This window comes from Thunnus maccoyii, chromosome 19 (assembly GCF_910596095.1).
Source record: "Thunnus maccoyii chromosome 19, fThuMac1.1, whole genome shotgun sequence".
Classification (NCBI taxonomy): Eukaryota; Metazoa; Chordata; class Actinopteri; order Scombriformes; family Scombridae; genus Thunnus; species Thunnus maccoyii.
Genome location: NC_056551.1, coordinates 19,623,432 through 19,641,861, shown reverse-complemented (window position 1 = coordinate 19,641,861; position 18,430 = coordinate 19,623,432). Strand labels below are relative to the sequence as shown.

Genomic DNA, 18,430 nt, shown 5'->3' with positions numbered 1-18,430 from the left:
GCCACTAAATCCCATACACTGCACCTTTAATATCAGCATGGTAGCACGCAGATATTAACTAACTAAACTCCTCAACTAACGTAACTAACTTTTAACTTTTTCCAATAATATGCCTTTTATAGCTTTCTGTTTGGTGTTCAGCAAAGTTAAGTAACAAAGCCCCTCATCACTATATGTAATTATACAAGCCTGTGTCCACACATGTCCATTAATAGTGTTTCTGCTATACCCATAATTCAGATATTGTTATCCACCTTCCCCTGCTACTCACAAATTACAGACAAGTTGGTGCCTACGTGCACAGAAACTAAATCAATGGGAGTGTGAGCTAAATCTAAAACTCACTGCCAGTTAGCTACATGTTTTTCAGTTCTTTTTATTTTTATCATTTTTTGAAGGCGTGATCAAAGTAAACTTCCCGAAGAGCTTCCCACTGTTACCGTAAAAATCCTTACTCTCAGTTCTCTGCATGAAAGACTAGGTGTGTTTATGTTGTTCAGTGAGCAGTGAGCCTCTTGATCTTTCAGCTCTGTCAATATTAAACCTCTTTTCTTCTGTGCAGCAACACCTCCCAAGAATCAACAAATAAGGTATCAACAGAGCTTAACTCTTCTCTAACATATCTGATAAAAGTAACTGATGAAAAATAAAACAACCAATAATCTCTGTCATAATCTATGCAAGAATGTGTCCGGAGGTATTTCAGACCATGATATTATCTTCAGTGCATCTGCTTTTATTTTGCTTTGCTCCTTCCTTGATTTTAGTTTAATTTGAGTTATTTCCTTTGTTTGAGTGTTTTGAGTCCTTGGGAGTTGTTTTTTTCCTATAATGCTGCAAATTGCTGCCGTGAGTTAGAAACTGTGACCACACTCTTATTTCTGGATTCGAGGTGCATAGCCGGTGCTAATCCAATCATTTTATGCTAATTTAAGTTGAAATAAAATTAAGTCACACCATAGTATAACAGTGAGAGCATCGATCTTCATACCAACAACCAACTAACAAATCAATCAATCATTAGATAAATAAATACAATTCTTAACAGAGTTCTACCTCTGGACCAAAAGCAAAACACTGCTCAGGAAAGACCTGAAAGATCTGCTCAGGTTTTCATCCATAGCTGCAAAAATATTACTCGATATGGATTTATTGCCTCTTGATTTATTGTCTGATTTATTAATTTCTAAATATTCTCAACACATTCAAGTAATACAGAGTGGGCAAAACATTGTGTTGTTATTGAATTTACCAGTTACATTTTATTGTTTTTTTATCAAGACAAGAGCACCTTTAGCAAAATGAAGCCACACTGCATCATTATACATGGTGATGTCATGTAACTTTCTACATAATAAAAATTACAGAAGCATTCTTTCTTACCTCTGTGAGTCACAGATCCTGTATCATATAGCTATTTACCAGATACCAGCTAAGTTAATGAAGGTATATACACTTGATGAAATAGGTAGACATAAAATAATCTGCATGATGTTATGTGTCCTCTTTTTGACTATATTAAAGCCTAAAAAACCTTCATCCCTGTCTCTTTTCCGCAGCACTCCTTCCTGGATCAAAGACCAAAGTCTCTCTCAGCAGTTAATCCGGGATAAGAATGTTCTTATTAGGAAAGTATTTCCTGCTCAAGCAAAACAGTCGCCTTTGTTTCATAAGTATCACTCTCTGAGCAAAAGGAGAATGCACCAGTAACTAAGTAGAGGATTGTTTTGAGTGGTAATTTTCATGCATTCAGATGGTTAATTAGTGGTATGCAGGTATAGTTTGTACTGTATGGTTGTCCTCTGGCATTCAAGCAAACATTGGGTCACATTAGAAACACATCGAAACATCAAAACATGTAAACATTTTAGAGGAAAATGTTAAATATTAAATTTAAATCAACATCAACAGGGATTTCAGTATATTTTAAAGCCCTTTATTTTGACCAAGTTCACGACTACATAGAAATGAAATGATCAAGATCTTGAAAACCGAATGATAGAAAACATGATGAAAACAAGGTTACACCAAGATTTAAGTTAATCATCTAGAGGCAAGGCACAATCTTGGTCTTGGTCAAACTCTGTCTGTTCAGGTCTGTTCAGGTCTGTTCATCGTCTCCACAAAAGGAGTAAAAAATATCATGCTGATAGTTAAACAAAAAGCTTAACGGTTGACACAATACAACCCCTTAATGATCACAAAATAGGTTTTTGGACATGATTATAATACTATACATCAGCTACAACTTTCTTATCAACTGCAGAATCGGAGCAAAGTACTGTTTCTATCATGATTTATTATAAACATTTAAAGAAATGAATATGTAAATATACCTATTGGAAACTGGGAGCCACTGGGTCCTTCTTTGCTTAAAGTATATGAAATGGTGGAACTCAAGTCACTGTAAAATGTCCATTATGAGCCATATGTTATGTTATATTGTGTTATGTCACATGTTTGTCCTCCTATGCCACCTCATGCCACATTGTGTTGTGTCACATTTGGTAAAATTCATTATAACTTACAATATTCAGCACAACAAGCTCAGCTGGAGTCTTTATGAGTTGACTAAATAGGAGGACATGTCTGGGAAAAGGAAAGTCAGACATGATATTATGCACATACAGTACAAAGATTGTGGTCATATATGCACAGAGACTGTACACATCAATACACAGATAGACACATATCCCACACTCTCCCACACTCACGCACACTTACATACACACACCCCGTCATACATTCTTTGGAGATCTGGTGTCATATTTTGGTCTTGACTTTAGAGTGAGTCGACACCATGCTGAGTGCTGAACTCCTGGAAATCCTCAGGGATGGTGTCTGTGGAAGAGAAACGTTTGGTATCGTGAGACAAGCTCAAAGTTGTCTTAAACGTAGTGAGGCTAAACTAATCTTATTTACAGTTGTAGTCTTGTTTATGCATCGAGATGAAATGTGATAGTGTCCCACTTTCCAGAAGTCAGAAAGGTCATGAAGGAAGATATGTATTAAAAATAAGAACAATAAAAAAACAAGCTTGCTAAGAAACATAGAAACATAAGTCTTTCCTCACCATTGCAACGGTATTTCAGATTAGACCAGATGATATTTTCTTGAGAGAAGCAGAACACGCCAAGTCGTCCTCCCCTCATGGTTGTGTCAATGGTCACACCAGAGTCGGCCACCAGCTCAGTTCCCTCATAAAAGCGAGCCCTAAACAAAACACAAGAAGGGATTTTGGCATCTCTGTTGGGGGGCTTACTACCCTCTTTACACATCTTTTAATACAAAAGAGAAACAAGTAAGGAGATTCAGCATGAAGGGATGATTTGGACTGCAAGGCTTGCATGGTGCTAAGGTTCAACTGAAATCACATTTAATCATCCCTCTTTGCAGTCAAAATTAATGTTTTTTAAATTTATTGTTAATAGTTTTGTATTAGAATGAAGAATAAATATCAGAAATGGAGGGCTGGCTGGAGGGGTTTGTCAGAGGCTTGTGTGATTTACATTAGCTGGCAGGCTAACACAGTACAGAACGGAGACGAAGTAAACAAACCACTGTAGCTACAAGTCAGACATTGTGTTGCTAATAGGGATTTTAAAGTGCAAAGACCAAACCAGCATCTAATGGTCTGAATTGACATTTGCAGGTATGTTCACATGCTGTTTAATGTACTGCAGCTGAGCAGCTTATTATCTGTCTAGCCTGCTAACTGACGTTAGTGGTGCACTTTTCCCCGGTGAATGTTTGGCAGCACGTTGAACAAGCTAAGGTGCAGGACAAGATGTGTGTTCATGTTTGTAAGTTAAATTAGAAGGAGACTTTAGCAGGAAAGCTAATGTGAGTTGTTAGTCAGAGTCTTTTGCTCTTGTGTTGTGTAGAAGGATGCTATCAGGCTTAGTGTGACTGTCTGCTTTGCCTATGATCGAAGGCCACGTTATACACAATTTAATTTCAGTTGGATTTAAATATCTAAACAAATATCTAAAACATGTTTTGTCGTACCTGATGTATCCAACCTGTGGGCGGTGCTGCAGGTACCAACGGTAGGACACCTTGTCCTTCCAGCCAACATTTCTTGGATCCTTCCACAACAGACGCACCTGGTCGGTGGTGTCTCCGGTGTGCCACAATGAGTTTCTCAAATGCTCCCCGGGGCCCGATCTTGACTTCACAGCCTGACGAACAGAGACAGAGAGACACAGCGGAGTGAGGAGGGATATGGAAGCAGGCGCAAAAGAGAAAGGCTGAAATGTGGAAAATATGTTTAGGGATAAAAATAGGATGAATCTGCTCCTGGGGATTTGTGACATGACTTGTTGATGTTTTCACCTTAAGCTGGATGCCGGGCTCAGCCACAGCTCTGAACGGTGTTGCCTGCCAGTAGGTCTGTTCAGTCTGCTTCCACATCACCACATAGAAGGAGGATGAATCCTGGTAGCCAAAGATGAAGCCGGCGTAGTCGTCGTCAGTCACTGTATTCACGTGAAACGTCCCCTCAAAGTCCACACCACTGAAAGCCGTGTAACCTGACCAACAGAAAGCATATATTATTTGTGTTTAGATTTTTTTTGGAGAACATTGTGTATTTAGTGACTGATATTCAACTCAGAGAGGAAATACAGTACATCTTACCAACAGCAAGTCCTGGGTCACTATTCATGGTCTGAACAATTTCCATTCCCTGTGTGCAAAAGAGAGAATAGTTAATAGTTTTGGTTCTAATAAAACGACTTTTGCTTACACTGTACATTTAGTTTTCAACTATATATTAACTTTAAGTTGCTGTTTCAGCACTTAATAATCTCACCTGGTTCAAAACAACCCAGTTGGGGTCAATCTGAGCATCGCCCTCAGGGTCCAGCACAACTGTTTGATAGGCCCTGAAGTCAGTCAAGGTAACCTCAGCGTTCTCGGGGCAGTTGTCAATCCTGTCGATCACTTTGTCCTGATCAAAGTCAGACTCACACACATCTCCAACTCCATCATCTGAGGGACAAGAGAGGGGGATTAAAGCCAGTTTAGATTAAAGCACAAAAGGCAATAGATCATTATTTCATGATCAAGGTACAAGTGCAGACACTTGATTAAGTGTTTATCTCGTTTCACTCCTTTTAAATTCAGCGCGTTTCCTGCTTTGCCATAATGAGGCGATTTTATCTTCAAAAATGTTAAAACGGCCTGCCTCTAAAATAAACTGATGTCCTTGTCCAGAAACTGCAGAGCTGCAGGGCATGATTATAAAACATCCTAAATATGCTGCTGAATGGTAAATAATGTCCTTTATTAAAGGGCCATTCACACTTTAGCAAAAGAACAAGACTGTATATTACTTTTGTATTATTTTGACAGACTTATATTTACGCTCACTCTGGTCTGCACCCTGCTGTGTTTTTTTTTTCAGAATTAAAAACTGTTATGAGGCATTTTCCATAGTCTTTCCAGGACATTAGGTGGTTTTACGCCGCTCTACTGAGTGTGTATCTTGAAATACGCCATGTGAAGTTCCAAATCTGTCTGATGACGAGGTTTATTTAATGGAGGGACATAAATGACTGAGTTTTCTTTCCATATTGGTGTCATAATAGATTATAGACTGTAGATGCACAGCAACTACCACTGACTGCACATTAATTTGGTGCTACTCGCTTAATTTGGCAAATGTGTTAATGTCTCACCCAACGTGGGCATCGTGATGATTTTCCTTTGCAAGCTTTAAAACAGGTAAACAAACCTTTTGACCAACCTGTTGACCATGTACAGGGAAAATGACAATTTCTTCATCATGGTACCAGAAGCACAAGTAGAGATGTACATTCTTAGGACACAGTTGATCATATAACTCTAAGAAACATCTCTGGGACACCCTGAAGGTCTCACTGTGCTCTACATCACTGAACACCCAGACAGCCAACTAAAACTGCCCTGGCCCACTCGATTTGAATTGACACTCTGCTCTCATTGACTGCAGAGCCAATTTTCGCTCAAGTAATGTCACCATGAGTCACAAAATTGCTAAATGGGTGCAGGCACAAAAAATTATGCTTTTACCTGCCAAACAATTGCCACTTAATCTGCTTAAGGTTGCTTTGCTTGATCTGTGTGGGCGTGAAATTGGGGCCCAAAATTGCTCGTAAAGGTCAGTGAGACAGTTCAGGGTGTATATGGATGTTGAAATGAAATTATAGACATTTATCTCTGAGCATGAGGCTGGTTTTCAGTCAAAGATATCAGCAATATTTTTTAAACTATACATGTCAGTTACAGTACATCACAGTGAACTGATTTCATTGTGAAAGTATGAAAGTGCTGTGTATTTAGGACTGATACTCACTGTTGTCATCAGTCTGGTCAGGGTTTGGTACCAGCCGGCAGTTATCTGGTCCTGGTGGCATTGTATCTGGGATTCCATCATTGTCATCGTCATCATCACACTCGTCACCCTGCCCGTCTTTGTCAGTGTCCAGCTGGGAGCTATTGATTACGAATGGGCAATTATCCTTGGTATCCTGGTGACCGTCGCCATCGCTACAGGGGAAGTAACATGAAGCACATGACGTAAACAAAAGCGACTAGAAGTAGTAGAAACCTCATGTCTGATATCTACAAGAACACAACACAGAGACTGTATCAGTATTATTACCTGTCTTGGTTTGTGTCACAGGAGTCTCCGACCAGGTCATTATCAACATCAGACTGAAACAAGAGCACAGAGTTCACTAAAAAACATCTTCCAACACATCTATCTATCTATCTATCTATCTATCTATCTATCTATCTATCTATCTATCTATCTCTGGCTGACCTGGTTTGGGTTGGGGATGTCGGGGCAGCTGTCGCAGGCGTCTCCCACTCCGTCTCCATCCCGGTCCAGCTGGTCTTTGTTCTTGACACGCTGGCAGTTGTCCAGGAAGTTCTTCAGGCCTGTTCGCCAGTCACCCAGAGGAGACAGGTAGTGTTTTATTTAGCTATCAGACCCACTTCTGCCTCCTTTTCAACAGTGGATATACATAATTGTCGTGTATTTTGTATCCAGAGGTGATTTCTATTGAAATTTACATTTCATATTAAGCCAATATATTACATAATATAATGTATAACAACGTATAACAATATTACATCCATTTTAAGATCAACTGAATCATTTCATAGCATGTTGTTTGTAATTTCACCACTTGGATGCACTGTTGCACTGGCTATGAGGGTTAACACCAGTTTGAGTTCAGATGCTATTTTTTATTCATCACAGGGAGGCATCATAAATACATAAAGGTCAAGCAGCAGCGATAGAGGAAAAACTATCTTCTGTCCAGTGGGGATTTTTTGAGGTGTAATCATACTGGTGAATGATCAAAGCTTGTGTTCACTCTGGAGTCAGACTGCTTTTGGAATTGGCTTTTCTCTTTTTGTTGGCAATGCTGTTTCTCATGCCTCAGCTGGCTCATAACAATGTCTACAACATGATTTAGAGAGAGACTGTAAAACCTGACTACATGAGCATGATTCTTGCATAATATCCTGGAGGAAATGTGAAGGAGAGAGCAGAGTAATAAGTCATAACAGTGAGTGCCTTCAGTGATGCTGGTTATATAACATGAGCATCAGTGTTAGTGATGTAATTCCTGTCCATACCATCTCCATCCATGTCGTCATCACAGGCGTCTCCTTTGCCGTCGCTGTCAGTGTCCCTCTGGTCAGGGTTCTCCACCATGCGGCAGTTATCACAGGCATCGCCGTGGCTGTCCTTATCACTGTTCTTCTGGTCCACGTTGGGCTTTAACCAGCAGTTGTCCTGAGACACACAGAGAGCAAAAAGGTCTCATTCACAGCATGTACATTTTTATCAGTGTACAGGCTTTTGTGTGTGTGTGTTTGGTTATCCATGAAAATGTGTGTCTTGCCAAAAACTTTCATGTGGGATGTTAGTAGGTGATTGTGCACTAGGAGTGTGTGCCTCTGTGTGCTTTAGAGCTGAAATGATAAGTTGATAACTCCATTAGTCTACTAACAGGAAACTATTTTGAAAACTGTTTAAAGTAATAGTTCAACATTTTGGGAAATATGCTTATTTGCTCTCTTGCCAAGAGTTAGATGATAACATTGATACCACTGTCATGTCTCAACGTTAAATATGAAACTAAAGCCAGCAGATGGTTAGCTTAGCTTAGCTTAATGTAAAGACTGGAAACGGGGGAACAGCTAGCCTGGGCCTGTATGTCTAAAAGTAACAAGAGCTGTCTACTAGCAATTCTAAAGTTCCATAATTAACATGTTATATCTTTTTTGATGCATGCAAAAACCCCAGTGTATAAACAACATGTTGTGGTTTCACGGGTGTTGTGTGCCGGACTATTTCTTATCCGAGGTGCAGTGACTTTTACAAATTGTCATTGGTACACTTGGATTTTTGTGCTGATTAAACAAATTAGATAAAACATGTTAATTAATGAGCCTCAGAGGTGCTGGTAGACAGATTTTTAACCTTTGGATAGGCCAGCTGTTTCCCTCAGTCTTTATGCTAAGCTAAGCTAACCAGCTTCATGTTTAGCATACAAACATGGAATCAATCTTCTAATCGAACTCTTAGAGAGGAAGCAAGTTTCCAAAAATGTCAAATTATTCCTCTTAGTCAAGCAAGAATGTCTACAACATTTTCTGGTTACAGCTTCTTCATTGTGATGATGTGATGCTTTTCTTTGTCTTATATGCTTGTAATTGAATGTCTTTGGGTTTTAGACTGTTGGTTGGACAAAACAAACAATTTGAAGATATCACCTTGGGCTTAAGGGGAATTGTGGTGGCATTTTTCACTGTTCTCTGACTAGACAAAAAAAGTAACTAAGAGATTCAAGATGGATTCAAGAAAGAAATCAACATATGAATGAATGAAAATAATCGTTAATTGCACCCCAAAATGCTTGCATGCATTCATTTTCCACCAACCTGCTCATTTGGAATACCATCACCATCTGCATCGTCATCACAGGCGTCTCCATAGCCATCCTTGTCGGCATCCTCTTGACCGGAGTTAGGAACGAACATGCAATTATCCTGTGAAGGGATATTAGAGTAAAAGAATTAAAAAAGACCTGTCTATCCCAGCAAAGTTGCAGTTGTTGACAATTTGTGCCTTTGTTACCTTTCTACAGTTCAGATCCTTGCACTTGAGCTTCTCATCTGGGTATCCGTCAATGTCGGTATCCTTCCCGCACAGGTATCCGTTACCAGCCCAGCCAATTCCACACTGAGAAGACAAATTAAAGTCCACAGGAGCTCAGACAGCATGTATGTGGAGTTATATACAGTATGTGTGCACAAAGTATATGACATGGTGTTAGTAGTGTGAAATCCTACCTGACAAAAGACTGATCCGTCTCTCTCTACAATGCACTGGGCATTGATATCACAGGGGTTGGTCAAGCTGTTTGTACAGCTGATCTCTGGCTTACATCCCTTCACCTGATCTCCTGTGAAGCCTGACTTACAGCTGCCACAGTTATAAGAGCCCTGTGGAGGAATGAAGACATCTGGTTTCTTTGTGTCGGCAATTGGAAAGCCACACAAATGAAAAAATAGTCCCACATGAGCCATGTGTGTAGTGGTCAGATAACATTTTACAGCAGTCTTACCACAGAGTTGTGACAAACTGAGTTTGCGGTGCAGCCTCCGTTGTCGGGTCCTTCGCATTCGTCAATGTCATCACAGACCTGAATTTTTTGATATGAGTCTAATGTTAGATGTGAAATTCTCCAGAGTTTGTTTTTATGACAACATCCCTTCTTGCCTTGTCTTCAGATGTCATTTTTACAATAATTACTGCATAAAATGCACAATGAAGAGGCTATAATACCCCAAGAGCTAAAGCTTGCGATATGTTTAATCTCTTGTAGCACTCTTTATAATTGTGTTTTATGTCTTTGTAATTAAAATTGTCTTTGTTGTAAATACCATGCATCCAGTTTCTATTCTATTCTCATTTTGTCTTTGTGTCCTCCATATTTTATCCACTCTTTTACCTGTTTGTTGTTCTGGGCAAACAAAACACCCACACCCTCCACTGGCAGGCCGGTGTAGCCCAGAGGACAGGCCTCACAGCGGAAGCCTGGGGCCGTGTTCACACACTTCACTCCAGGGAAGCAGGGGTTAAACTGGCACTGCAGAAAGGAGGACATGAGCTGTGTTGAAGCTGCAAAATGTATGTGGCTCTCACAGGGCTTCTCCCCAAAAGCTTTTTAGGTTTGATGACAATTTTGCTCATGCAAAAAAGCGAATGCTGAAGGGGCCGGTCCTTAGAAGAGAGGTCACTACAAACACGAAAAGACAGGCAAACACACACACACACACACACACACACTCACACACACACATCCTTGTACTTCTATCCTTATGAGAACCTCCGTCAAGTCATGCCTTAACTTTAAATTAAATTCCTGAACTTTTACCTTCCCTGCTTGGTTCCTAAACCTCACGATGCCATTTTAGCTTCTGTTTAGCGCTTTCGTGTTCCTGTTTGATGATCCCATTGTCAGATTTCTAAGGTTTCTAAGTGGTGAACTCCTCTAATTTCTAATAAACCTTTTGGGGCCTTGAAAAACCCTGTTCTGATGTATTCAAATTATTTTAATTCCCATGGCACCTCACTAAGAACTCAATCCTCAGCTTGGAGAAACAAAACTCTAGACACTAGTCCAATTAGGACTTTTTTACATATACAGATTTTAACATTATATGTATACATGTATACAGTATTGTAACCGGTTTGATTCTTAGTTGCAGACATTTGTTGCATGTCACACAACTCCCTCCAACACATTTCTTGTCACATCTCTGCTAAGATTATTTTTTAATAAAGGCATAATGCCCCCCAAATACTTTTAAAAGACCATTCAAAATGACTAATGCTAACTGCAGGCCCTGTTTACTGGTTTGTGTATTCAACAGCAGTGTTGCCGTGTGGAAATATACAAATTATGTCAAGAGCCTCAGGCCCACACTTCTTCTCTCATAGAAATTCAACAAAATATGACTTTTTGCACATTACTCAGGCTCTCATTACATGGTTGTTTATCTTCTTTTCAGCATGAAATTGGGGAGATGGACAAAACTTTGGCTGTTGGTCCTTCACTGCCACATTGCTGATTAATAAGCATGTTAATTGCTATATGGGACATAAGATAAGTAGAATACAGTGAAGCTACACCTCTGTCACACACCATTGTACATTCTACTTTTAGAACTGATTTTAAAGTCCTTTTACTTGACTATAAAGCCTCACATAACATGGCACATTCACATATCAGCTACTGCCTTTCATTTTATGCTCTAACAAGGACTCTCAGATCTTTTACTGCCTTTCTTTTAGAAGTTCCTAAGGTGTCCCACAAGACATATAGTGAGGCTGCTTTCTGTTTTTATGGCACTCCCCTTGAATCTTAGAACAGCAACCTCCTTTGGAAATTTTAAAAAGAGATTAAAGACCTAGCTTTTTGATTTGGCTTTTATTTTGGGGTAACTTTTTGACTTTGTTGGCATCACTTTTCATGCTTTATTGTATTGTGATCAAACTTTTTTACCTATTGTTATTGGGTTTGTTGTTTTTTTTTAATTCATTTTAGTTTTTGGCCTAACTTTGTTTTTGATCTTGTTTTGTAAAGCACTTGAACTACATCTTGGACTTGGACTGCATCTTTGAATGAAAGGTCCAATACAAATGAAGTTATTATCATTTTTCAATGGCATCAAGTTCCATGCTATGGTTCAAGGATGCATCATTTCAGTTTAAACTGGGGTTAAGGGGTGGATTTAAAAACTCTGTTAGTTCACATGTTCTACATCTGGATCCCAAACCAGATGTTTCTATGTTGTCAACTGGGAATATATAAAGTACATATGATTTTTTGTCTAGCTAGACCAACTTAACTTTGACATAACTATAATTTTAACTATTAACCCAAGTTCTAGCCTTAAAATGAAAGCACTGACTTTGTATAAATGTCCCAAGTCTGTTGATCTTGAAGTCACTGATTCTCATAAGCATAGAAGAGTACAGTAACCTTACCTCATCCACATCATCACAGCTGAAACCGTCTCCAGTGTATCCATCAGGACAGGGTCCACACTCAACACCATCCACTGTCTCTATACACATATCGTCACGGAAACAGACACCTGGGGCACACTTTGGTTTCTCCACCTCAGTTCCACCGAGACCTTTAAATGACAGAAGAACATTTTTATTTGTTACACTATCCAAAAGTAGTCATTAAGCATTATATTCACTGGTGAGTGCCATGACTGTTGTTGGTGATTATCTTACCACAGGCCTGACACTCTGAGATGGTGTTTCTGAGAAATGAGGTCTCTTTGACCTGCAAAGGGTCAAACATAAAATACGTTTGTATGAAGTCAGGCAAGCTGTTGAGGAGGTCAGGGGTGAGGAAGCAGGAATTAAGTGGCCTCACCTGCTGAATGAGGACGTCTTTCAGCTCATTTATCACCTTCGTTAACTCCAGCATTTGATTGGACAGCTGTTTCGTGTTGACCCCTAAGAGAAAGGAACTGTTATTTAGCAGAGGTGGGGAATTTTCTGAGCCAGCTCTCAACTCACTCTAACAAACATTGACTATTGTTTTCCTACCACTGTGATTGTTTTCCTGGGAAACATTTGGCCGTCTCCTTGGACATTTACATCAACTGAAAAGATTCTTACCCAGAGTTTGAACGGAGTCTCTTTGTTGGAAATGGCAGTCTTGTAATGAGGCAACATTCTCAAAGGAGTCACCGACCACCAGCTTGAGCTCGTCTAAACTCTCCTGTAAGAATAAAACAGGTCAAAGTAACAACTAAGCCAACTGTAAGCCTCCAGATCCATTATTGGGACAGAAACATCTTCATCATTGTATGGAAATACTGTAAGTGATGGATCACCTGGTCTTTGGCTTGCATGGTCTTTAGCTCCACCATACCATAGCCTGCTGGCAAGCCCTGGAACACAGCAGGGAGATCCCTGATCGTCTCCACCAGTCTGCAGTCCAGATGCAGCTCAACCCCTCCTGGCCCCTGCTGCTGCAGTCCCCTCAGGTGGAACAACAGTCGGTGTATTTGGCCGTCCGCCAGCACCAGATTGTTGAAGGTTACTGAGCTCATCCTCTTGTCACTCCGCAGGTAGCGTAACACAGCTATGGGAGGACAGGACGAAGGGAGAGAAGAAGCCGGGATTGCCAAACAGAGATAATGGAGGAAGAGATGAGAAAGGGTTTCGGGAAGTATTTAAAGGGTTAGTTCAGCCAAATTACAAAAACATAGTTTCCAACTGACCCATAGAGGCATTAAGCCATTCAGATAGTTTTGGTTTTATTTTGTCAGGTACCCAAATACAATGGAGGTTTAATGGGATTTTATTATTTATGATCACAGCGTTGAATAATGACATTTTAAAAATTCAACAGCAACTCCTCTTTCCAGGAACAACATCAGACAGACACAGCGACCTCATTGTGATGTTTTTTATTAGAAACTACTTAACAAAGAAGCTGTTGACAGGGTTTTCAGTGGATAATCCAAAGTAAGAGGGACTTTAAATCTGAGAAGATGTTTTGCTGTCAAGTTTTTCTGTTAAAAGTATTTTTTATTAAAGCTCTGTTAGTATTCACAAAGTTTGGGACAGTTTTATGCTTCAATTTTCCGTGAAGCCAGCACAGCCAAACATAGGGAGCGCACCAGCTGACAAAACAAACAGAAAATCCAAAGAAAAGTACAGAAATTATAGTCAAGATGTTAAGAAAGACAGAAAAAACGCACTACCCTTCCAATTGTCATTCTAGACTAGTCCTCTAAAAACTTTCTGATAAAGGATAAGAATTTCCTTCAGAACTTGTATGGACTTCTTGAAACGCAATGAAATGGAGCCACATTATTACTAAAGTCCTGAAGTTTCTCCTGTAGCACATACTTGATTCTTTCAAAGTCAAGGGTATCAAACAAATCATTTAGTCAATACTGCACTGAAGGTAGATCTGATGTTTTCCAATGTTGTAGTAAAAGTTACTTGCTGTTGAAGTTTTTAAATGTATGTTTTCAAAGCCGTGAGCACCAAAAACTAAAATCCATTCTATTGTATTGATGTGGATATAGACTTTTTCAGAGGCAGATATCTCAAAATTAAACTACAACTATCTGCATGGCTAGATACCACTATTAACTGTGGTCAGTGATTGATAAAAAAAAGAAAGAGAGAAAGAGAAAATACTGATCGACAACAAATATTTGTACTTAGGTTGTGATGGAAATACATGGAACTCACTGTGAAGCTTTTTAAGCTTTTCATCTTAGCTCAACATCAAAGCAATATATTTAATTCTTATTTCAAACTGATATTTTGTTCTGGCCACTTGGGGGCAGCATAACAAGCAGTAAACGCAGCATTCACATATTATCACCTTATAATGTTATTATGGCAAAGTGTTAGCAAACAATAGCTTATTTACACACAGAGCAGACAACATTACATGCATTTGTAGTCATGTTTCTGCCATCTGACAAATCCAGGTTAAATGTTCTCTCTCTTTTCAGGTCTGTTTTGGTCTGCACCAAGTTCTGAGGAAAATATCTGACTCTTAAGCTTTTAAATACTTCACTATGTTCACAAGCCAGTTGCTAATTTTGTCTGTCTGATGTTTGGTGTTGGGCAGTAGGTTTATCTGAATTTTTGTTAAAAACAGCTGCCTTTTCCAGCTGGAAACAGGGTTGCAGAATGTGGTGAGGGTGAACTAAACATTAAATTTGCAGGCTGTAACTAAACTGGACTGCAGAATTGGGTGATTTTTTTTTTCTCCCTTTCAGTTTACACATAGTCATTTAACCCATTAGTAATATAAAAATGATTGATTAGTGCAGCTTTAAACTGTAACAGAGCCTCTTTCATACCTCTGTTGAGCTTCCCCATCACAGTGAACTCAAAGTATTTGCTGTTGTCCCTCGGGTTATACAGGCCAAACACAGTCGTTCCGGTCTTGGGCTGCAGCTTGAAGGTGGTTAGGATGAAAGCCTCGTTCACCCCTTGCTCAGCCAGACCCCCCTGCAGCAGGTCTGGCAGGCAATCGGGCGAGGTGAGCAGATCATAGACTGTTGACAGGGATGGGAAAGAGAGAAGCGGTAAGGCACAGGGGTAATAGATGATGAGGTATGAATATTAACAACATGCAGCTGCACTCAGATCCCAGAGTAAACACATCCTGAGTCGATGAGAAGATGATGATGATGATGTTGACCCAGTGTTTGTTGCTCTTGTGAGACCCTGTGTCAATCAGTTAACACAAACTTGTCAGGCAGGGCTGGCTCAGAGAAATCACAAGGGTGTGGATTTTGAATCAAGATATATACTGTGACTATTAGATATAAGGTGTTAATTGCGTTAGATCCCTAACAAAGCTATTCATCTGATAAAATCTACATTAGCTCTCATTTTCAGTCACAATTAATTCATTGTTGTCACAGGCAGAGGTATGACAGGATTTAGACTGAGGAGTGAAATGCCAGAGAGAGGCTGTATACTTGTGCTTATGGTTTGAGTGTTCCTTTAATAAAGTGACTTGGGAGCTGGGCAGGCCACTGGAGGATGTGCAGTGAATCTCTAGTCCACCATCTGCACACATCATGAATACATAAGTACCCTAAAAGCAGTCTGCAAGGCCCACTGTCGTGAGGGAGCAAAATTGCTCCCAAATGCTCCCAGAGATTGGCCATTGTCAGCCAAGAATGCAAAGTATGATCCCCGGAGATCTCTCCTTCTTTCTTTTATCTCTCTCCTCTGGTCCCTTGTGTTTTCATCCGGCACATGGTGTACTTCAGCACAACACGGGAGCTTTAAAAACGTGTGTAGTTAAATATGACTAAGCCACTGAAAATGCCTGGTTATATAGTATTGTCAAAATCACTTTCACCAAACAATGAGATGCCTTTGATTTGTGGTCTTTTATGTTCAAAATCATCAGTCATCAACCTGGAGCGTGTTACACAAACAGATCTGTTTTTTTACTCAGCATGACTTAGTATTGGTCCATTAAATTAACAAAAGGAGAAAAATGAACAAAAACAACAAGAGAAGAAGTGAATCTCAATGCATGCTTTTTGTTTTAGGGTTAACACAAAAAAAAACAAAAAAAAAACACGCACATGCACACTTATTCAAAAGCACACAGTCCCACTGTTCATAAGTCTTCTGGACAGGGGGTTTTGTGGGGGTCAGGGTCATCTTACAGCAGAGATTCTGAGAAAGTGCCTCATTTCACCCACTGATTAACCTCAGATTTCAAGCTTCATAAAACTAGTTTAGCTGAAAGCCATAAAGTAATCCAGTGTCTTGTCCTCTCCTTAACACCAACATAAACATTTATCACGGTTATAGATCTCTGTAAAGCATACAAATGGTCGGCATTCTTCACTTTAGTGTTTTACAAATACTTCACATTTGGGGGTTTGCATGTAGAAAGCTGTGATTTATTGTAGTTTCATGTGGTTTTAGTCAACCACCACTGGTGATGAAGGAATTACATCATCAACTTTGGCATGTAGATAACATAAACAGTGACCTCGCTAACAAGAACAGAGATCCAGTAAAGATGTAATATTTCGTGATGTATAATGGAGTAATAATGATGATATTGTGCTCTCGGTTGCAGTTTAGAGATGTGCTCTGTCCCTGTGCAGAGAGTGCTTGTTCCCAGAGTTGAAAGGGAGTTTCGAATTCCAGTAATCTCAGCTCCCAGTGAAACCATCCTTGAGACATTAATATTGATCAATAACCCATACAAAACTAGAATGGCTGTTTTGTGCTACTAAAATCATACTTACTGCAGCTTTAAATTGGTCACACACCCTTTGAACACAGTGAATTCCAGTCATGCAGACAATGAGCCATTTCCGAGGGAAATGATAGATGATGAACTCCATTAATCTGGACTTTTTTTTTTTACACATAACATCAGGCAGCTATTGCCAAAAGATTGCAGGAATTAATGGGCGCATGAAAGGTACACCATCAATCACCAGAGTGATTTGTAAGAAGCTGATAAACTATAAATATTTCTACATGTCGTCTGCAGCTCAGTTTTGCGAGTGACCTTGAACAAAATTGTGTGTGACTGTGTATGTGTGACTTGAAGTTCAATATTGCGCCCAGATCACATCTGATTATTCCCATGTGTGTGACCTAGCTGGGACTTTGTTTAAATTAATACGAGCCGGAAAGCCGAACCTCCTCAGCTGAAGTAATCAAGCAGATCCGGCTGGATAGATATAAAAAGCAGGGTGACTACTGACTACTTTACTTCAACTGAAAGTTGGTAAGCTACTTCTACTTTTATACTGTATTATTGCCTGATTCTTGTCACAAACACAAAAAAATTATTCCACTAGCCTATCTCTTTTTACAACTGACAGGGATATTTAGCATTTTATTCGTATCTCGGTGAGTATCACATACCAAGTCTAATCCTTTGTGTTCCTTGGGTCTGCATATTATATTCCCTTTCACAGAGTCTGCTTTATCCATTATGCATTGGACTCATACATAGTGTGTTAAAATACCCAGTGGTGGAGCCATTAAATCTTTTTTGACAGATAATGAAAATTGAGCTCTACATCACAGGCAGGATGTCAGAAAAATACAGCCTTCAAATAAAATCAGACTTTTTTTGTGTGTGTGTGTGTGTACCTGTATGTGTGTATATATATATGTGTGTGTGTGTGTCTTAAAATTTAAACAGAAAACCTTAAAAGGTGCTTTTTATTTCTTGAATTCTTGTTATCCCCAGCAGCAGCAGCCATAGCTGTTGCAATCAGTTATTGACACATTGTATGAAAATTACAATGAAATTTAAATAACTGATATGAAAATTTAAATTAAAACAATTCAGATTACTCACCCAAAGCCTGGGCTTCCACGTGTAAGCACAGTTTTACTAGCAGCTGCAAGGCCAGAATCAGGGCTGTCCACAAACCCATCTTGTCCCTCCAACTGGTCCCAGATCAGAACTTTCTCTGTAGTGACTTCTTTGTATGTGACACAGTGGCAGTTTCCAGTATGTCTGCTCCTGCTGTGAATAGTGCGTTTGTGTCCTTGCCTCCTTCTTGAATCAGGAGTGAGACAAGGCTGTCATGTTAAACCTAATAGGAGCTTCTAAAGAGTGAGTGTGTGTGTGTGTGTGTGTGTGTGTCTGAACTGGTGTGTTGTGTGTGAATGTGAAGAGAGGATTGCAGGAGTCTTACTGAGGGAGGAGCATCAGGGCCCAAACCTGCTTTTAAAACCTTCCTCAGACGGCCCCATGCAGAGAAGGAGTGACCTGGAGAAACTCTATTGCATTGGCTCCTGCTGTCTGCTACCAATTCCCGCAGGCTCTTACACAAATGTACTGTACATGAGCAGCCT

At 39.7% G+C, this 18,430-nt stretch overlaps 1 protein-coding gene across 1 annotated transcript; it reads right to left on the bottom strand.

The window, feature by feature from the left end:
* Positions 1 to 1,920: 1,920 nt before the first annotated feature.
* On the bottom strand, positions 1,921 to 18,213 carry thbs4b (thrombospondin 4b). The gene is made up of 22 exons (XM_042396172.1): positions 17,928 to 18,213; positions 14,929 to 15,126; positions 12,931 to 13,181; positions 12,713 to 12,815; positions 12,465 to 12,547; positions 12,320 to 12,371; positions 12,062 to 12,213; positions 10,020 to 10,157; positions 9,633 to 9,710; positions 9,358 to 9,510; positions 9,143 to 9,247; positions 8,947 to 9,054; positions 7,636 to 7,795; positions 6,809 to 6,927; positions 6,647 to 6,699; positions 6,338 to 6,531; positions 4,814 to 4,992; positions 4,639 to 4,687; positions 4,336 to 4,532; positions 4,009 to 4,181; positions 3,074 to 3,213; positions 1,921 to 2,841 (listed from the first exon to the last, which is right to left on the bottom strand). The coding sequence occupies exons 1-22, from the start codon at positions 18,004 to 18,006 to the stop codon at positions 2,783 to 2,785; spliced, it is 2,823 nt and encodes a 940-aa protein (XP_042252106.1). The 5' UTR covers positions 18,007 to 18,213; the 3' UTR covers positions 1,921 to 2,782.
* Between the last annotated feature and the right edge of the window lie 217 nt (positions 18,214 to 18,430).

Coding starts and splice junctions, on each gene's coding strand:
- thbs4b (XM_042396172.1), bottom strand. CDS start 18,006: ATGGGTTTGTGGACAGCCCTGATTCTGGCCTTGCAGCTGCTAGTAAAA. Junction 15,127..17,927: donor CGTGGAAGCCCAGGCTTTGG/GTGAGTAATCTG, acceptor CCCTGTCAACAG/TCTATGATCTGCTCACCTCG. Junction 12,214..12,319: donor CTCAGAGTGTCAGGCCTGTG/GTAAGATAATCA, acceptor TGTCATTTAAAG/GTCTCGGTGGAACTGAGGTG.